This window comes from Scyliorhinus canicula, chromosome 9 (genome assembly GCF_902713615.1).
Source record: "Scyliorhinus canicula chromosome 9, sScyCan1.1, whole genome shotgun sequence".
In the NCBI taxonomy this organism is placed as follows: domain Eukaryota; kingdom Metazoa; phylum Chordata; class Chondrichthyes; order Carcharhiniformes; family Scyliorhinidae; genus Scyliorhinus; species Scyliorhinus canicula.
The window spans coordinates 128,519,693-128,538,956 of NC_052154.1; the positions used below are offsets into that span (position 1 = coordinate 128,519,693).

General features: G+C 49.1%; 1 protein-coding gene across 1 annotated transcript in view; it reads left to right on the forward strand.

The window, feature by feature from the left end:
- Positions 1–19,264, forward strand: part of LOC119971676 (anoctamin-9-like) — a 411,929-nt gene that overhangs the window by 64,860 nt on the left and 327,805 nt on the right. The window contains exon 4 of the mRNA XM_038807554.1: positions 18,121–18,257. Within this exon, the coding sequence (XP_038663482.1) occupies positions 18,121–18,257 (137 nt within the window). The remainder of the gene's footprint in view (positions 1–18,120; positions 18,258–19,264) is intronic.

Here is a 19,264-nt window from a genome sequence, read left to right on the forward strand (position 1 = left end):
GGGGTTGCCAGCTGCCGCTGTACATCGTGTCTGGGTGCAGGTAGCAGAGTAGATCAGCGCCACTAGCAACATTATCTGGACCGGTCAGCAGTGCCGGAAGAAACTGCACCACGTCCTCAGAACGGCCGGGGTGAGTAGGCAGAACTGTTCCCCGGCACGAACCAGCGTGCCACATACCCGTAACCCTATCCCATCCCCTCCAACCCAAAGGGCAGCCGAACCCCCATCCTGCCCTATATGCCGGCACCCATACCGGCCACCATGGCTGGGTTCCCTGGCAACCAAGGCCACCAGCTGCCATGCGTCGGACTGTCTAACACTGTCGTTTTCTGTTTCCCACCCCAATAGAAGGCCACGCACAACCGCCGGGAGAGGGAGAAGTCAGGAGCGGGACCGACCTGCAGCCTCTCACTGTGGCCGAGCAGAGGGCCTTGGATGTGGTCGACGGCAGGAGGAAAGGGAGGTCGCCGAGGTGGAGCTCGGCTGTGGGCGAGGAAGTGACACCCCGCTTAGTTGTGGTTCCCCATGAAACGTGTGCCAAACCCCCTCCCACGCCACCCCACAACACCCTCACCCCCATACTATCCTCACCCTACACCACCCTCACTACCACACCACCGCCCCCCCCCCCCCACCCCGAATCGGCTTAACCATGTGTCTTGCCTTGTGTCTAACAGGACTTGCTGGAGACGGGGCGGGTCCATCAGCCATCCCCCGACCCCAACAGTGCCACAGCCGGAGCCCCCCTATGAGCCGGGCATCCACACTGAGAGCAGCACGGACACCAGCCCTCCGCCCGAGACTCAAGACATCGCAGAGCTTGAGTCGGAGGAGGAAAATGATTTTCTGTCACAGCTGTCTCCAACACTCTCCACCATCCCAGAGATACTTAACTTGGTTGGGCATGTTAGTGACACTGGGACACTCTCGGGTGTTCACACAAAGTTGACCCGGTACAACAGGTGGAGGCAGGAACACCCGAGGGGGCGGACGGTCGGAGAGCAGGCTGACCGGGTCTCGGGCTTCTGGAACAGACAGTCCTATCTATAGTTATTTTTAATATAAATTTAGAATACCAAATTAATTTTTTCCAATTAAGGAGCAATTTAGTGTGGCCAATCAGCCTAGCCTGCACATCTTTGGGTTGTGGGGGCGAAACCCACGCAAACACAGGGAGAATGTGTAAACTCCACAAGGATAGTGACCTAGAGCCGGGATCGAACCTTGGACCTCGGCACCGTGAGGCAGCAAGGCTAACCCACTGCGCCACCGTGCTTCCCAGTCCTATCTATAGTTGAGGTGCAGTCGCGAGCCAGGGACGGCATGAGGGGTTGATGGCAAACACCCAAGTCTTACAGGTGCAGGTGAAGGAGTTCAACCGCAGCAGGAGGTGGTGCTGACAATGCGTGCCACCCAGGCCAACACCCCACAGGTGGCGTCCGCAATGAAAGTATTGCGAGGAATGGTTTCGGCTACGGATCGGCATGCCCAAGGCCTGGGGTATTCTATGCAAGCACTGGCCGAGGCACAGGACAGGGTTGCTGACTCACAGGGAACCATGACCCTGAGCCACCTGGAAATCGCAGCGGCGCTCCTGAGCAAGGCCCAGTCACAGCAGGCCATGGCTGGGAATGTTGGCAGCATTGCCAAGTGCTGGCCGACGTGGCGCAGACACAGAAGGTAGTGGCCCAGCCCCAAAGGGAGATGGCACAATCACTGGCTGATGTGACACAGACCCAGAAGGTGGTGGCACAGTTGCAGCGTGATATGTTGCAATCCCAAACGGAGATAGTCCATTTGCTCTGCTCCATGGCCACGAGCGGCTGACCCTAGTCGTGACAAGAATAGGCTTCCAGGACTGGCAGACCAGGTAGCGGGGGAGCCTCTGGGGATTGCTCCCCTCGCAACCGTGCTCCATGTAGTAGCCGGGAGGGGCCTTCGGGCACCCCGAGGGAGGAAGAGGTGATGCGCCCCATGCCGATGACTCCCGCAGAGGAGGCGTCATAACACTGCAGCACTATGGACTCCCCCCTTCCTGTCCCTGGTGCATCTGGTGGGCAGATTGCAGAACGGGGCAGCACCATGTCACCCGGGACACCAAAGCAGCAGCCGGGCCCATCCAGGCCCGGTCGCCCCAAAAGACGCGCGCCAACGGAAACCCAGGTTGCAGGGCAAGAATCACAGCAGACCGCCTCCATTCCTGCTGTACCTTCTGGGGATCCACCTCGCCATTGCTTTAGGGCCCATAAGACCAGAAAGTTAAGTTAGCATGGGTGCAGGGCACAGATTAGTTATAGAGGCTTGGGCTCAATTCTGTAAATATTTGTTAACATTAAAAACCTGTTACCACCTTACAACCCGCCTCGGTGCTCTGTCAAATAGCTGTAGGGGTGGACCGGTCTGGACTGGCAAGGGATGGGGATGGGTGGAATGGGTGGGCATTGGGCGGAATGGGCGGACCTTGTGGGTAGCCTATGCTCCAACCCCCCCACCCCCCCCAAACGATGCGGCTCATCGCAGTTCAGGTTGTCATCATCCTCCATCCACGGACCAGACTGCTATTACTGCCAATCCCGTAGTGTGACAGGTATGTATAACGGAGGAAGTTGCAGGTGGGGATGGCTGGGGAGAGGAGTGAGGGGTTGTGGTGGGTTGGGATGCGGTGTCCGTGCCCCTGGCCAGACACCCTCCCCCATCCACCACCACACAAACGTCGTACGGCCTCCCGTGCCTGCCTGGGCCCCATGTCCCACCCACCTTCTCCTGACACCACATCCTCCTCGTCAGAAGAGACCTGGTGTTCCACTTCAATTCACCAGCACATCGCCCCTGTGCTGCGCGATGTGGAGGACGCAGCAGGCGACCTGGATCTTCTGGAAGCCGACACACTGCTCGATCACGGACTTCTTTGCTGCATGGGCTTCGTTGTGGCGGGTCTCCGCATTGGAGCCGTGCACACTTCCCGAGTATCGGGCACAGATGTATAAGATGCACAGCTGATGGTCACAGTGAAACTCCTTTCGGTTGGTGTAGAGCAACCTGTTATCACCCCTGGATCCAGACATCTCAGTGATGGCAGCGAACCGTACTGCCTGGGCATCCTGGTGGGCTCGGTCCACATTGGAATGGATGTATCGAGCCGCCTGAGGATTTGGACCTCCGTGACGGCACGGATGCACCTGTGCACCGAGGTCTGTAAGATCCCGGACAGGTCCCCACCCGGCGCCTGGAAGGAGCCCGTGGTGTAAACGTTCAGGGCGACCGTCACCTTGACGGCTACCGGGAGGGGTGACCTCCCTCATACCCCCACAGTGCTAGGTGTGCCATCATCTGGCAGATATGCCGCACTATCTATCTGCTCAGCCGGAGTATTCGACAACCTACCCGATCCGGCAATTCGTCGAATGAAAGACAGTACACGTGAGGCCTCATGCAGCGCCTCCTTGGCACTTCCTCCTTGGTGTTGGCCGGCTGACTCTGCATCCAGAGCGGCTGCCACCTGCTCCTCTGTGGCTGCTCCACTGCTACCATTGCTGGTTGAATTACAATATCCATTGTCTGCAGAGGGTGAAAGGCCGACATGTTAGCATGTTGTGTACTCCCGGGCCCAACCAGATCCACCGGGCTATATGATGGCCCTGGTTGGCACTGTGGGCTCTGTCCCCGTCTGTCCCCACCCCCCCATCCCTGAACCCCTCGCCCCGCCGGTGGCTGGCACCATGGGGGCTTCTGGCCGTGGCACCCTTCCCTGATGCCAGTGGTACCGTCAACTGGCACTGCCCTCGTCTCTGTCCCTGCACCGTCCCATCGCACAAAAATGGATTTTGGAACTCAGCCAGCAAGGCTATCTAGTTGGCTACTGCTTCTATCAATGGATGCACTATTGCATGAGGGTCACGGCCAGCCCGGGGAAGACCCTACATGACAGGAACTAGCCCCAGAACAGCTGGTGACGCTCAAGTGCCGGTTGTCCGTAAGGTTGAGGAGGAGGTGTGAAGGCGGTGCTGCATCAGGCAACGCTTATACCGTTGCTGTTGTCCTTCGAGCAGCTGCCGGATGTGCCATGTGGACTGCGCCTTGCAAAGGAGACTGCCAGAGGACAGGTGAGGGATCATGCAATTGTCTGCTCACAGGCGCATCCGAGATGTGATGGATGTCCTATGCACCTCGGCAGCAAACCACATACACATCATGCTGGACCAGGCCTACCAGGATGCCCAGACTCCTGCATTTGCTGCCATTTCTGGAATACCTCAAGACCAGGGGGTTATCGATGGCACACATGTCGCTCTCAGAGCACAGGCATGACAGGGGGTGCACTTCATTAACGAGAAGGGCTTTCACTCCCTGAACATGCAGTTGGTGTGTGATCACCAGCTGTACATCATGCACTTCTGCGGCCAACACCCAGGCAGCGCGCACAACGCTTGCATCCTCGCACACTCGGAGATTCCTGGCACTTTAAAAAAAATAAATTTAGAGTACCCAATTCATTTTTTCCAATTAAGGGTCAATTTAGCATTTTCACCTCCCTGCACATCTTTGGGTTGTGGGAGTGAAACACGGGGAGAATGCGCAAACTCCACACAGACAGTGACCCAGAGCCGGGATCGAGCATGGGACCTCGGCGCCGTGAGGCAGCAATGCTGCCCTGATTCCTGGCACTATTGAGGTGCTCCCTCGGATGAGGGGTTGGCTAGTGGGCGACAAGGCCTACCCGCCTAGATCATGGCTGATGATGCCTGATATTCTGGCCACGTGTATACCGCCCGAGTCCCGGAACGCCAGGCATCTGATTCGCTAGTGTTGGCTAATTTGCCGTTATCAGGATTACCGTCGAGAGCTGACAAGATGGAGCAACTTTTAAGCGGAGCCCACACTGCCATTGCAGCCAACAGGATCATAAAATTCCATAGAATTCCTCCTGTGCATTCCGCCCATCAGATCTGCACTGACCCCCTGAAAGTGGGGCTCACTCCCCTGCCCTATCCCCATAACCCCAACTAACCTTTGGACACAAAGGGATAATTTATCACGGCTAATCCACCTAATTTACAGGTATTTGGACTATGGGAGGAAACTGAGGCACCCAGAGGAAACCCACGTAGACATGGTGAGAACATACAACGGCCTTGTCATATCACGACTGTGGTGGGCCACATCTCAAACAACGGCGAATTAGACTACAGGAGGGAGATAAATCATTTGGTTGCATGGTGTACCGTAAACAACCTCTCTCTAAATGTTGGAAAGATGAAGGAACTGATCATCGACTTCAGGAAGTGTAGCACGACACACACTCCCGTCTGCATCAATGGCTCCGAAGTGGAGATGGTCAAAAGCTTTAAGTTCCTGGGGGTCACCATTAGCAACAGTCTATCCTGGTCCACTCGCGTTGATGTAACAGTCAAGAAAGCCCAACAACGTCTCTACTTCCTGCGGAAGATAAAGAAATTTGGCATATCTGCATCGACTCTCACAAACTTCTACAGATGTGCGATAGAGAGCATCCTATCCATCTGCATCACAGCCTGGTACGGCAACTGCTCAGTCCAAGATCACAAAAAACTGCAGACAGTGGTGAACTCAGCCCAACACATCACACAAACTTGCCACCCCCACATTGATTCTGTATATACCTGTCGCTGCCTCAGAAAGGCAGACAGTATTATCAGAGATCCCTCCCCACCCAGGCATTGCCTTCTTCCAGACTCCTCCATCAGGCAGAAGGTACAGAAGTCTAAAGACTTGCACATCCAGACATAGGAACCGCTTCTTTCCCACAGCTACAAGACTCCTCGGACTGACCTGTTTCCTGTAGACATAGAATTTACAGTGCAGAAGGAGGCCATTCGGCCCATCGAGTCTGCACCGGCTCTTGGAAAGAGCACCCTACCCAAGGTCAACACCTCCACCCTATCCCCATAACTCAGTAACCCCACTCAACACTAAGGGCAATTTTGGACACTAAGGGCAATTTATCATGGCCAATCCACTTAACCCGCACATCTTTGGACTGGGAGGAAACCGGAGCACCCGGAGGAAACCCACGCACACACGGGGAGGATGTGCAGACTCCGCACTGACAGTGACCCAAGCCGGAATAGAACCTGGGACCCTGGAGCTGTGAAGCGATTGTGCTATCCACAATGCTACCGTGCTGCCTTTCACGACGCCCTATGCTGCTCTTGCTCATGTATTTGCTTTGTTTGGCCCCTTGTTCCGCACTGTAACCAATCACTGTTTTATCGATGTACCATTTGTCAATGTTCCCTGTTGATTAGTCTTGTGTCTACTATGGATGTACTGTGTACGTTCCTTGGCCGCAGAAAAATACTTTTCACTGTAGTTCGGTAAATGTGACAATAAATCAAATCAAAATCAAATCAGCATACTGGCCCATTTACACACTGTGAATCGCTACTCACCGGCGCTCCCAGTGATCTTGCCGCAATTCTCTGATAGTGGGAGTACTTAAACTCACGAACGGAGAATCCTGGCCATTAACTGTTTCTCTCCACAGATGTTGCCAGACTTGCTGAGTTTATTCAGCATTTTCTGTTTTTATTTAAAGTTTATTGTGATTGATTATTGAATAAATTTCCGCCATAGTTTAAATATTTATTCACTTGAAGCACTCATCATGGAATTAGATCAATTCCAGCAGGCAGTGACAACTTGAAAAAGAAAAGCCCCTGAATTTCATACCACCAGTCTCATATCATGCCTGAGGGTACTGCCCTAGGCTCAACTGTCTTCAGCTGCTTTACCAATAACCTCTCCATTATAACGTCAGAGGTGGGATGTTTGCTGATGATTGCACCATTTTTGCTGCTTGCCTGAAGTAGTCTGTTCCCATATAATAATAATAATCTTTATTGTCACAAGTTGGCTTACATTAACACAGCAATGAGGTTACTGCGAAAAGCCTCTAGTCGCCACATTCCGGTGCCTGTTTGGGTACACGGAGGGAAAATTCACAATGTACAATTCACCTAACAGCATCTTTCTGGACTTGTGGGAGGAAACTGGAGCACCCAGAGGAATCCCACGCAGACACAGAAAATGTGCAGACTCCGCGCAAACAGTGACCCAAGCCGGGAATCGAACCTGGGACCCTGCCGCTGTGAAGCAACAGCGCTAACCACTGTGCTACATATACTGCAAGACCTGGACAATGTTCACGCTTGGGCTGAGGAGTAACAAGTTATATTCACGCCACACAAGTGCCAGAAATGACCATCTTCAATAAAAGAGAATTCAAACATTTCCCATTGACATTTCCCATTGACATTCAATGGCCCCTGTGTCGCGAAGCTCAATCGGCTGAACACCTGTCCGGTTGGCGGTGAATGTGCGAAGGCTGATGGCCAAAACTGCTGCTCCTGTGTCCAGTTCCACCTTGGTGGGATGTCTGTTTAGCAGCAGCATCACCTGGATAGGTGTCGTTCTGGGGCAAATGCAGTGGTAGGGTTGGCTCCTCAGCTTCCAAGTTCTCCAGGAAATGTGTGCTGCCGCTTGGGGCAAATGGCGACTTGGCCATTGCCGGGGGACAACGCCCTCACAAAGTTCCCTGGAGCCTCATTCCTGGCCTTGGTTTCCTATTCGATACTGGTGCATGCCAGCTGGGAATGCTGAGCCGGGGGAAGGTCCATTGTCACGGCGGCGGTTGCGGGACCAGCACTGACTTCCGACCTGAGACATTACCGGTACCTCGCTTCCAGTAATTGTCATTCGACGGCCTTCACGATGCCCAATGTTCAGGACCGCTAGGCACTGGAGTTCTTGGAGTCTGCGGTCGGCTCTTTCCTATGTCGATGGCCTTGTCAAGGGTCAGAGGCATCTCCGTTAGCAGCTTTCGCTGCGTCTCCATGTCCCGAAGTCTGCAAACAATGTTATCCCGCAGCAATTCAGCCAGGGCAGCTAGTCCCCATAAGCGCACCAAGTATTTCCCGATGGATCCTGCCAGTGCCTGTGATGCGGTACAGTCGGACCCCACAATTGGGGACTGTGGATTTAGGTGCCGGCCCATTTGGTCGATCAGCATGGCAAATGGCAGTCTGTCTTGCCTGTCTGGGTAAATCAAGTTCCTGATTAGTGCATAAGTCAGTCCACCAATGATGGACAGTAATGGCGGTCATCACTGGTGGTGGCATTCTTGCGGAAAAAAAGTTGAAGTCTTTAGACCTACCGGGCCCAATCATCCAAGTTGGCGTCAAAAAGCTTGAGTTTACCTATGTATGGCCTGCCTTCCGGCTGGAGAGTGGACTTCCGAAGTAATTGAGAAATGGTCCAAGTTCGCAGCACTTGCTGCTTATGGCAGTTCCAATTGATCCACATCGCCAGTGTTGTAGACGGAGGCAAAAACTCCACAAGAGATCAGGCTGACAGGGTACAACTCTCTTTATTCCACACTAGTCACAATAATCACTTCTCGCCACACCCTGCAGCGTTTCCTTCCCTGAATTGCTTCCAGGTTGGGGTTTATATCGTGTGGGAAGCTCCTCCAATTGGGAGTAAATCATACTCTGAGGTGTTGGCGAGGAATCTTTCCCCGAGCTGCTTCTGGCTGTAACCCTGCTTCTGGACTTGGTTTGTTATTCTGTATGCTGGCTGTCTTTTCTGGACTTTGACGCCTGGACTATGGCAAGGGAGAACGGTGCTACCACCAATTGGATGGAGGGCAAGAGGTGCCTGTTGCTGCTGCCAGTTGCTTGGAGGGGAAAAAGAGGCGAGTGCTTGTCTGCAGTTGCCATGCCAGGGACCCGTACTTATCATTGGCAGCCATTCTGCTTATCGGTTGGGAGGGAAGTATGGGACAGATTTTGGTTTGCCTGCTGCCGGGCAGAAAGTCGAGTAGAACGGACTTGTTTCTGCAGTTTTGGACTGGATGGTGTCTGGACACCGGATGTCAGAACTGTGAGAGCAGCAGGGCGGTGGCTCAATTGACTATGTGTACAGCTTGTACTGATGTTGGCTTTTGTTTTATTGTTGGGGATTGTATGGTTATTATGTATTTTTGTTGTGTATTGTTATTTTGGGCCTAGTGGCTGGGTGTTCGCCAGTTGTGGCCCTCCTGCTTCTGTGCACTGGGGGTTGAGGGGTCCTTGCCGGTGCTAGCGAAGGGGGGCGAGTGTTTCCTCTCTTTGTCCCCAACTGTGCATTGCCTGTCCTTTTCCGGTGGACTGAGCTGCTTGTGGCACCTTTTCACCGATGTCGGGGGTGTTGTTGAAGCCAGGAGAGCGGAGAGTGTGCCGGCTTGAGTGCTGCCGGCTTTGCCTTGTACTTAATTATTTGTTGAGTTTCTTGTGGTTGCTCTGTATTTTGTCTTGTTTTTTTATTAAAGGGAGTTTTCTCTCTCTCTCTTCTGCCATGCCTTGTATTGGTGTCCATTTCTGTGATCTGCGCTGCCCATTTGGGTGCCTTTCCATCAATGTGGGGCTGCCATTAGGGCCAGGCATTGGTGTGTCCTTTTCCAGTGGTCTGTGCTGCTCATTTGGGTGCCTTTTCACCGATGTGGCTGTCCCCCTCTCTAACAGGTATACCATTTTGGATACTGTTGGGGAGGGGGGGGGGGGGGGGGGGGGGGGGGAGATTGCCTATCGTGGGAAAACAACAGCAGCCAGAACAGTGGCAGCATAATTGGCTCTGTTGCTCAGCAGGGGAGGGCAAAGTGCAGGAGAGCGATAGTTATACGGAATTCTATAGTAAGGGGCACAGGTAGGTGCTTTTGTGGACATGAAAAAGACTCCAGGATGGTGTGTTGCCTCCCTGGTGCCAGGGTCAAGGATATTTCTGAAGGAACACAGGACATCCTGAAGGGGGAGGGTGAACAGCCATAGGTCATAGTACACATAGGTACTAACGACATAGGCAGGAAAAGTGATGAGGTCCTGTAGAAGGAGTTCAGGGAGTTAGGCAGTAAGCTAAAAAGCAGGACCTTTAGGGTTGTAATCTCAGGATTACTCTCTGTGCCAAGTTCTAGTGAGGCTAGAAATAGGAGGTTGGTGCAGCTAAACGTGGCTAAACCGGTGGTGTAGGAGCGAGGGTTTCAGATTTCTGGACCACTGGGATCTCTTCTGGGGCAGGTGGGACCTGTTGCATCTAAATGGAGGGGCACCAATATCCTGACTGGGAGGTTTGCTCGAGTCACTCGGGAAGATTTAAACTAGTATGGCGGGGAATGGGGGGGGGGGGGGGGGGGGGGAGGAGGGGGGAACCAGAGCATTAGCTTAGAAGATGTAATAACTGAAGGGGAAATAGAGAACAAAAATAAGTCAACAACATTACTCTCAGGCAGAGCCAAAAAAGGTGACAAGTGTGTGAAGGGAGGGGGTCAATGCAGGACTGAGGGTGTTGTACTTAAATGCGTGCATTAAAAGGAACAAGGTAAATGAGCTTGTTGTGCACATTTAAATTGGCCAGTACAATGTTTTGCGCTTCACAGACACGTGGCTCCAAGGGGATTAGGGCTGGGATCTAAATATACAAGGCTTTGTGTCCTATCGAAAAGACTATCAGATGAGCAAGGGGGTGGGGGGGGGGGGGGGGGTGCATTGTTAGTAAGGAATGAAATTAAATCGATATCAAGGAGCGCTTTGGATCACAAGGCATAGAATCTCAGTGGGTAGAGTTGAGTTATCACAAAGGTAAAAAGACCCTGATGGGAGTTATGTACAGGCCCCCAAGCAGTGGTTAGGATGTGGGGCAGAAAATAAATCAGGAGATAGAAAAGGGATGCAAAAAAGGCAGTATTACAATAATCATGGGAGACTTCAATATGCAGGTGGACTGGGCAAATCAGGTTGGTAGTGGATCCCAAGAAAAGGAATTTATGGAATGTCTAAGAGATGTTTTGTGACAGCCTAGTAGGGAACAGGCAATTCTGGATTTGGTGATGTGTAATGAGGCAGACTTGATTAGGGAACTTAAAGTGAAGGAACGCTTAGGGAGCGTTGACCACAATATGATAGAATTTACCCTGCAGTTTGAAAGGGAGAAGCTGGAATCAGATGTAACAGTAGTAGAATTAAATAAGGGTAACTACAATGAGGGATGAGCTGGCCAGAGTTGATTTGAAAAGGAACCTAACAGGGAAGACAATGGAACAGCAATGGCAGGAGCTTTTGGCGGTTATTCGGGAGGCATAATAGAAATTCATTCGAAGGAACAGGAAACATGCTAAGTGGGGGGGGGGACAAGGCATCCATGGTTGACGAGGGAAGTCAAGGACAGCATAAAAAAAAAGCATACAAAATGGCGAGGATTAGTGGGAAGCCAGAGGATTAGGAAGTCTTTAACACCGAGCAGAGGACAACTAAAAAAGCAATAAGGGGGGAGAAGATAAAATGAGTGCAAGCTAGCTAGTAATATAAAAGAAGGAGGAAGAGTTTTTTTCATTTATAAAAGGTAAGAGAGAGGCAAAAATAGACATTGGACCACTGGAAAACGTGTCTGGAGAAGTAATAATAGAAACAAAGAAATACCAGAGGAACTGAATAGTTAGTTTGCATCAGGCTTCACGGTGGAAGACACCAGTGGAATGCCAGAGCTCCAGGACAATCAGTGGTCAGAGGTGAGTGCAGTGGCCATCAATAAGGAGAAAGTTCTGGGTAAACTGAAAGGTGTGAAGGTGGATAAATCTCCTGGACCGAATGGACTACACCCCAGGGTTCTAAAAGAGACAGCTAAGGAGATTGTGGAGGCATTGGTGGTGATCTTTCAGGAATCACTGGGGGCAGGAAGAGTCCCAGAGGATTGAAAGTGGCTCATGTAACATCGCTGTTTAAGAAGGGAGGGAGGCAGAAGACTGGAAATTATAGGCCGGTTAGCCTGACTTCGGTCATTGGTAAGATTTTAGAGTCCATTATTAAAGATGAGATCGCAGAGTACTTGGGAGTGCATGATAAAATAGGACTGAGTCAGCACGGCTTTGTCAAAGGGAGATCATGTCTGACAAATTTCTTGGAGTTCTTTGAGGAATAACAAAGAAGTTAGACAAAGGAGAACCAATGGACATGATTTATTTAGATTTCCAGAAGGCCTTTGACAAGGTGCTGCATAGGAGATTGTTAAATAAATTGAGAGCCCATGGTGTTAAGGGTAAGATCCTGGCATGCATAGAGGATTGGCTGACTGGCAGAAGGCAGAGAGTGGGGATAAAAGGGGTCTTTTTCAGGATGCAGCTGAAGACGAGCGGTGTGCCTCAGAGGTCTGTGCTGGGACCACAACCTTTCACAATATACATTAATAATCTGGAAGAAGGAATTGAAGGCACTGTTACTAAGTTTACAGATGATACAAAGATCTGTAGGGGGATAGGTAGCATTGAGGAAGCAGGGGGGCTGCAGATGGATTTGGACAGGGTAGGAGAGAGGGCAAAGAAGTGGCAGATGGAATACAAAGTGGAAACGTGTGAGGTTATGTTCTTTGGAAGGAGGAATGGAGGCATAGATTATATTCAAAATGGGGAAATGCTTAGGAAATCAGAAGCACAAAGGGACTTGGGAGTCCTTGTTCACGATTCTCTTAAGGTTAACATACAGGTTCAGTCGGCAGTTAGGAAGGCAAATGCAATGTTAGCATTCATGTCGAGAAGGCTTGAATACAAGAGCAGAGGTGTACTTCTGAGGCTGTATAAGGCTCTGGTCAGACCACATTTGGAGTATGGTGAGCAGTTTTGGGCCCCGTATCTAAGGAAGGATGTGCTGGCCTTGGATAGGGTCCAGAGCAGGTTCACAAGAATGATCCCTGGAATGAAGAGCTTGTCATATGAGGAATGGCTGAGAACTCTGGGCATGTAGAATTTAGAAAGATGAGGGGGGGGATCTTACTGAAACTTACAGGATACTGCAAGGCCTGGATAGAGTGGACGTGGAGAAGGTGTTTCCACTTGTAGGAAAAACTAGAAGCAGAGGACACAATCTCAGACTAAAGTGACGATCCTTTAAAACAGCGATGAAGAACTGTGCCGCTGTGGAGGCCACATCACTGTGTGTCTTTAAGACAGAGATAGGGAACTTCCGGTGGTGGCGATGTGCTGAGCGGACGCACATCAGGTGGCTGTCCTCCCAGTTGGACCCAACACAGTGAATCTATTTGCGCCCAAAAAGCCACCTAAAACCCACCCAAATACCAAAGGCACCAACAGCACAAAAAGAAAAGGATGCCTGCGAACAACAGATCGAGGGGACAGTAGGAAATCAGAAGCAGAAGCGAAGGAAAGAAGCAGGTCCAACGGGCGTGTGGACTAGACGCCCCACGAGGCAGAGGCCCATGCGAACAGTGGTGGAAAGATCGGCGACCCGAACGGCGGTGCAGCAGCAGACAACGACACCCCCCCCCCCCCCCCCCCCCGGAACTCACCGCAATGAAGCGATCAGGTCAGAGCTCCAGGTGGTGATGAAGAAGGTGGTGACGGAAGGTGCTGACTTCGGTCATTGGTAAGATTTTGGAGTCACGATAGAAGGCCTGGCACGGAAGGTGGAGGCCCAGAGAAGACGATTCTGGACCTGGAGAAGGCTTCAACGGATCAGAGCGACAGGATCGTGGCTCTGGAGACTGAGGTGAAGAAGTTGGTGGCAGCTCAGGGGAACCTAAAAGGGAAGGTCGAGGACTAGGAAAATAGGTCCAGGCGGCAAAACATCCGCATCGTGGGTCTGCCAGAGGGAATTGAGGGAAGGGACCCAGCGGGCTACATCGCCCAAATGCTGGGCAATCTTGTTGGGAGGGAAGACTTTCCAAACCCCCCAGAGATGGACAGGGCAAGACAGGTCGCTCCAGCCTAAACCCAAAACTGGGGATCAGCCGAGGGCGATAATTGCGAAACTGCACTGATTCCAAGACCAAGAAAAAGACCTGAGGTGTGCCTGACATCGAAGTACCAGGGCATTGGGGCGGAAAAGAGGGCTGAATTCAATAGAGCAAAATCGGCGCTCTATTAAAAAGAGGTGCAATTCTGCATGCTTTTCCTGGCCAGGCTCTGGGTGACATACCAGGGGAAGGGCCATTACTTCAGCACCCTGGTGGAGGCTGATGAATTTGTAAAAACAAACAATCTTGAGGGAGAGCAGACGCAGCAGCGGTGAAAGTGGCAGGGACAGAGGAAGAAAGGGAATGAGAATGGAGGAGGAACTGAAAGCAAAAACTAATATGGACTATGTTTTTGTGCAGGACTTTGTTGCCTCGTTTTCGTGTTTTTCTCTTTTCTCAGTTTGAAGTGGGTAAACGGAAAGGGGAGCAAGAATAGGGGAAGCAGGCAATGGGGTGAGATGGGGTGGAGATAGGTGGGTAAAACAAGGCGAGTGCTAGACCAGCACTGGGAGGAGAACCACCATTCTAGGTGACACCAATAAAGGCATGGCAGGAGGTGGCTAAGGAAGTCAGCAGCAGGTGCCTACTGCTATGTTCCTGGATTGAATGCAAAATGGTTTTAATGACTTAACCAGGTTAGTTGAAATTTAAGAAAAGACTGGTGAAAGTTGGTGTCAGCTGATGCTGCTGGTGCCACTATTTAAATGGCTGCCAGAACTTTCTGAAGAAATCTGCAGCTTGAGGGAGCACTTTAACTCTGTGAAGCCTTTCAACTTTGAGGCCCTTGAAGCCTGTGAAGACTTCCAACTCTGAAGCTCTCCGATTCACAAAATCAAGTATTCTGAATGCTGAGGAAGAATATGGTTACAGGCATGAGGAAGAAAAATTCTGCATATGTTAAGTGATGTTTCCGTGTAGGTTCAACTCCAGACTTCTCGGGAAAGGTGGGCTTCTACAAGTTCAAGAGGGGGAGACCATCCCGCCTGACTCAGCAAGGCTAAACAGAGACATAGAGGTCAGCAATGCAATGTGATCCAGAAAAACTGGTCACAGTGATACAAGCAAGTGAATGATCTTAATCACTCTGCCAAGGTGAGTACTCCACACCTTACTTCCCAGAGAGACTTACCCATGGCAATGCATGAGGAGATTGGTGGAGATGGAATGCCTGCCAGTCAGTGGCAATGGGGATCAGGAAGCAACAGAACATGTACAATGACTGCATCTCTTCCAACAAGCACTTGTTTTTCAGTGATGACAGCAACAAGATTACTCCTAGAGTGATTGCATGCGGGAGGTATTTGTATACTCCCATCATGGACAGCTAGGCTGTCACCGGCTTGGGTATTGTACCTGTCGTTTATTATCAAATAACATTGTTTTTATTCCTTCAGGAAAAGAGAACTCATTATGCTAAAGAAAGGACCCAGACCAGTCGGGGTGCCTTTTCTTACCATTCTAAGACTTATGGAAGAGGAGACTTTGGAATAGATGAGAAAGTGATGGATCTCTGTGTCCATTTGGAACCCTGGATATGCGTTATCCCTTCTTAGTTCCTAAATAACAGAAATTCGGCCTGTGTTTTTTGGCAAAGTTTCGTTGAACTTTATTGTCAGCTTTAGTGTCCACTGGTAACTTTTTGGTTGCATACAAACTTAGGTCCGATTGATTGTCTTTAGCGAATACAGTGGTTGAGTTTAAAATAAAAATTGTGGTAATTCTTAAAAACATGATACATAGTACAAAATTACAGATTGATTTAAACAAAAGAAAATGGCGATAGCAAAGGCAAGCAGCAAAGACATAGGTTTCAGAAAGAATTTAGATTGATTCCGGAATGGATTTTTCCATCCCGACAAGTGATTTTTAAGAAGATCATTATCTTAAAGTTTCGCCTTCTTTACAGCTGTGATTGGCTTTGACTAATTTATAATGCACTCAATTCGACCAAACTGTCTGTCTGTCAATTTAAGAGATAAATGTTTTGGTGTAATTTTCCATACCCTGGCTTGCCAATTATGCCTCTTACATTAATTAGATTAACACAGTTTTCGAAAAGTCATTATGACCCTGACTGACTATTACCATGGAAATGGACCTGTCCAGGCCTGGGAAAGCATCTGCATACAATTGAGTCTTTTGACACTGGCCTTGGATTCTCTGGCCAGTCTCAAGCAACTTGCAAAATCCTTTGAAAGATCTCTTCTCTCACACAGGTCAGTTAAAAGAATATCCATCTATCTCTGAGGAGCAGGAGGGGATTCCAGAATGTATGGCACATCATTCATGAGCACCCTCCATCTGAGCAGGTAGTCTGACAGTGGTTATCTATCCCTGCTTAGATTCAGGGTCACAGTTGATGACCGTGCCGCAGACGCACATGAGCAGCTGATGGAAGTTATGGCAACCAAGGACTGAGACAGAAGACTGTGGGAGGCCAGATCAGTGCTGATCACTTGGTTGATGACATGTCTCTGGAGCCATCAGTAAGGGTTCCAAATGCTGGCACAACAGCATGAGGTGCATCAAGATTTGCCAGAGATTCCGGAAGGTGTGCGCACCTTGGCTCAGACAGTGGAGGATTCCATCCAGCCATTGAGTGTTGTAATTTTTCCCTCTGCTCTGCTCTCATGGCTTCTCACATTGAAACGTTAGTGTTGCTCATGGAGGACAGATCCAGGAGGCAACTCAGTGGATCGCAGAGATGTGTGTAGTCCTCATTCATGAATATCTGGCATGGTAAGAAAAGGCAAGGGACATGACCTAACCACCAGGTCCTCAGACTACTCAGATCAACAGGGAGAAAGATGCCTTATGAGGTAGAAGGACATAGTCTTCACCTGGTGGTTCCTTTCCAGCAGCTCCTGTTATGGACAGCAGTTCCTCAATAACTCTGCTAATGACAACTGAAATAGCCACAACGCCAGAACCTTTGGCATGCATAAAAAGGCAACATGTAGGTTGAAAAAAAGTTCATTATTTCACTGTGTTGATATACGCTAACAGGTTATCTTATAGAATTAGTGCTGCATGACTGATTTTACAACCTATCATTGTAACAGTGGCATATGTCTTCGTTCACAGTTTGACACCATGATTGAATGGTAGAGCAGACTCGATGGGCCGAAAGGCCTAATTCTCCTCCCATGTCTTATGATCTTATAGTCTAATCACCATGGACAGACTTGAGGATCCATGTTGCAGCAATAAAATAAAATTCAAAGTGTATATTGACCAATTCACTATTTTTAAAAAACACATTGATAAAAACCCATTCACATTAAATTTCCTTCAACCACTTAATTCCTATGATAATAATCATTTATATTCACAGCCCCACATCAAAACTCTACAGCCTCTTGAAGTTGTCAATCAGACTCTACATTCTCAGAAGACTAAGGAAATTTGGCATGTCAGCTACGACCCTCACCAACTTCTACAGATGCACCATAGAAAGCATTCTTTCTGGTTGTATCACAGCTGCAGGTTATGTTTTGAATGCGGTCGGGTGCTTGCTTTGCCCCCAGCACCCTTCTCAAAGCATCAGTATATTGATGGTGTATTTTAAGCAGCAGACCTTTGGTTCCAATAATCTGGTCACTGGAACTTGCTACCCATCAGTGCTATGGGCCCCCAACTTGAAAATGATGGCAGAAAAGTAGAAGTGGAAATTGCAGACATTAATCTGAAAGCCGACTGTACTGAAGGTAATCTTGTGACGATAAAAACTATAGAGTCAAACCATAACATGAAAAAACGAATGTGATGTAGTGAATATATTTAGTCAGGAACTAGTACCATTATATGTCAGCGCAATGGAGGTAAATTAGGAAGAAGAATGGAAATGTCAACAATTTCCAATACAGAAACCATCGTTGAGAACTTGTAGATTTACTGGACTAGAGGCAATCTCAAAACAGGAACATCGCATTAATTTTTTGATGTTATGGTTTGACTCTAGTTTTTATCGTCACATGATTACCTTTAGTACACAACTTTCACATTAATATCTGCATTAAAGTGGTAAGCAGGGACTTGGATTGGAGAGACTAGAATAAGGACTAGTGAGTGAAGTGAGCTTGCAATTCGGTAACAAGTACAACTTTTAATAAGCTTTTATAAGAAGACAATGTTAACATTAAGCAGTAGCTTAAACATTTGGAAGACTCAGCTTTAAATTAGTGATGATAGCAGTTTCAAGTGGGTTGGAATAGCGCTTGTAGATAAGGAAAGATTAATAACTCAGAAATATACTAATGGACTATTTGAAACTAAAAGTCAAAAATCAGGATCGTTTTCTCTCCTCAGAAAAAAGAAGATGATTACAGTTTGTTCTTTGGAATCCAAGCACCTGACAATCTGTTTGAAAAATACATTCAACTTCTAAATGTTGCTGAGAGAACTTGTAGTGTTACTGGACTAGAGACAATCTCAAAATCAACCAGGTATTATTGTTCAAGTACAATAGATTTAATGTGATTATATATTTAAGTTGTAAAAGATAATTGTCAAACTCCTCTTGACATGGAATCATGGTAAGTTTTCTCTGCATATTGTGTTCAGTAGGTTACTATAAATTCACAAATGGAACTAAGTCATTTTGGTGACTCCTACCTCTGAAATGTGAAATTTCAGAATTGTGACCAGTAATTTTTTTTTAACAAACATTTTATTAAGGCATTTATCGTTTTATAACAACAACAGATATAACGACAAATGTAAACATAATTCAGTGCGTAACACCCCCCTCCATATCTTCTCACTGTTCCCGCCTAAGCTAAACTAACCTAACTGCTCACTATGCTAAATCTCTGGCTTTTAAAGCAGAACCAAGCAAGCCAGCAGCACGGTTCGATTCCCGTACCAGCCTCCCCGGACAGGCGCCGGAATGTGGCGACGAGGGGCTTTTCACAGTAACTTCATTGAAGCCTACTCGTGACAATAAGTGATTTTCATTTCATGCCCCCCTTAATCCCTAACCCCTCCCCTCACTTATTGAATCTGCAAACAGTTTAGTTTTCCCCAAAGAAGCCAATAAACGGCTGCCACCTCCGAACGAACCCTGACATTGATCCTCTCAGGGCGAACTTAATTTTCCGAAGCCTGACAAACTCAACCATGTCGTTAACCCATACCCCCGATTTTGGGTGCTCCGAGTCCCTCCGTGCTAATAAGATCAGTCTCCAGGCTACAAAGGAAGCATAGGCCAAAACGTCAACCTCTCTCGCCCCCTAGACTCCCGGGTCTTCCCAAACTCCAAAAATTACCACCTCTGGACTTGACACCACTCTCATTTTTAGCATCGTGGACATGACATCACAAATCCCTGTCAGAATTCCGTAAGCTTCAGACATACCCAAAACATGTGAACATGATTTGCGGACACTCCTGCACACCTCACACACCTGTCCTCCGTCCCAAAAAACCTGCTCATCAGGGCCAATGCCAAATG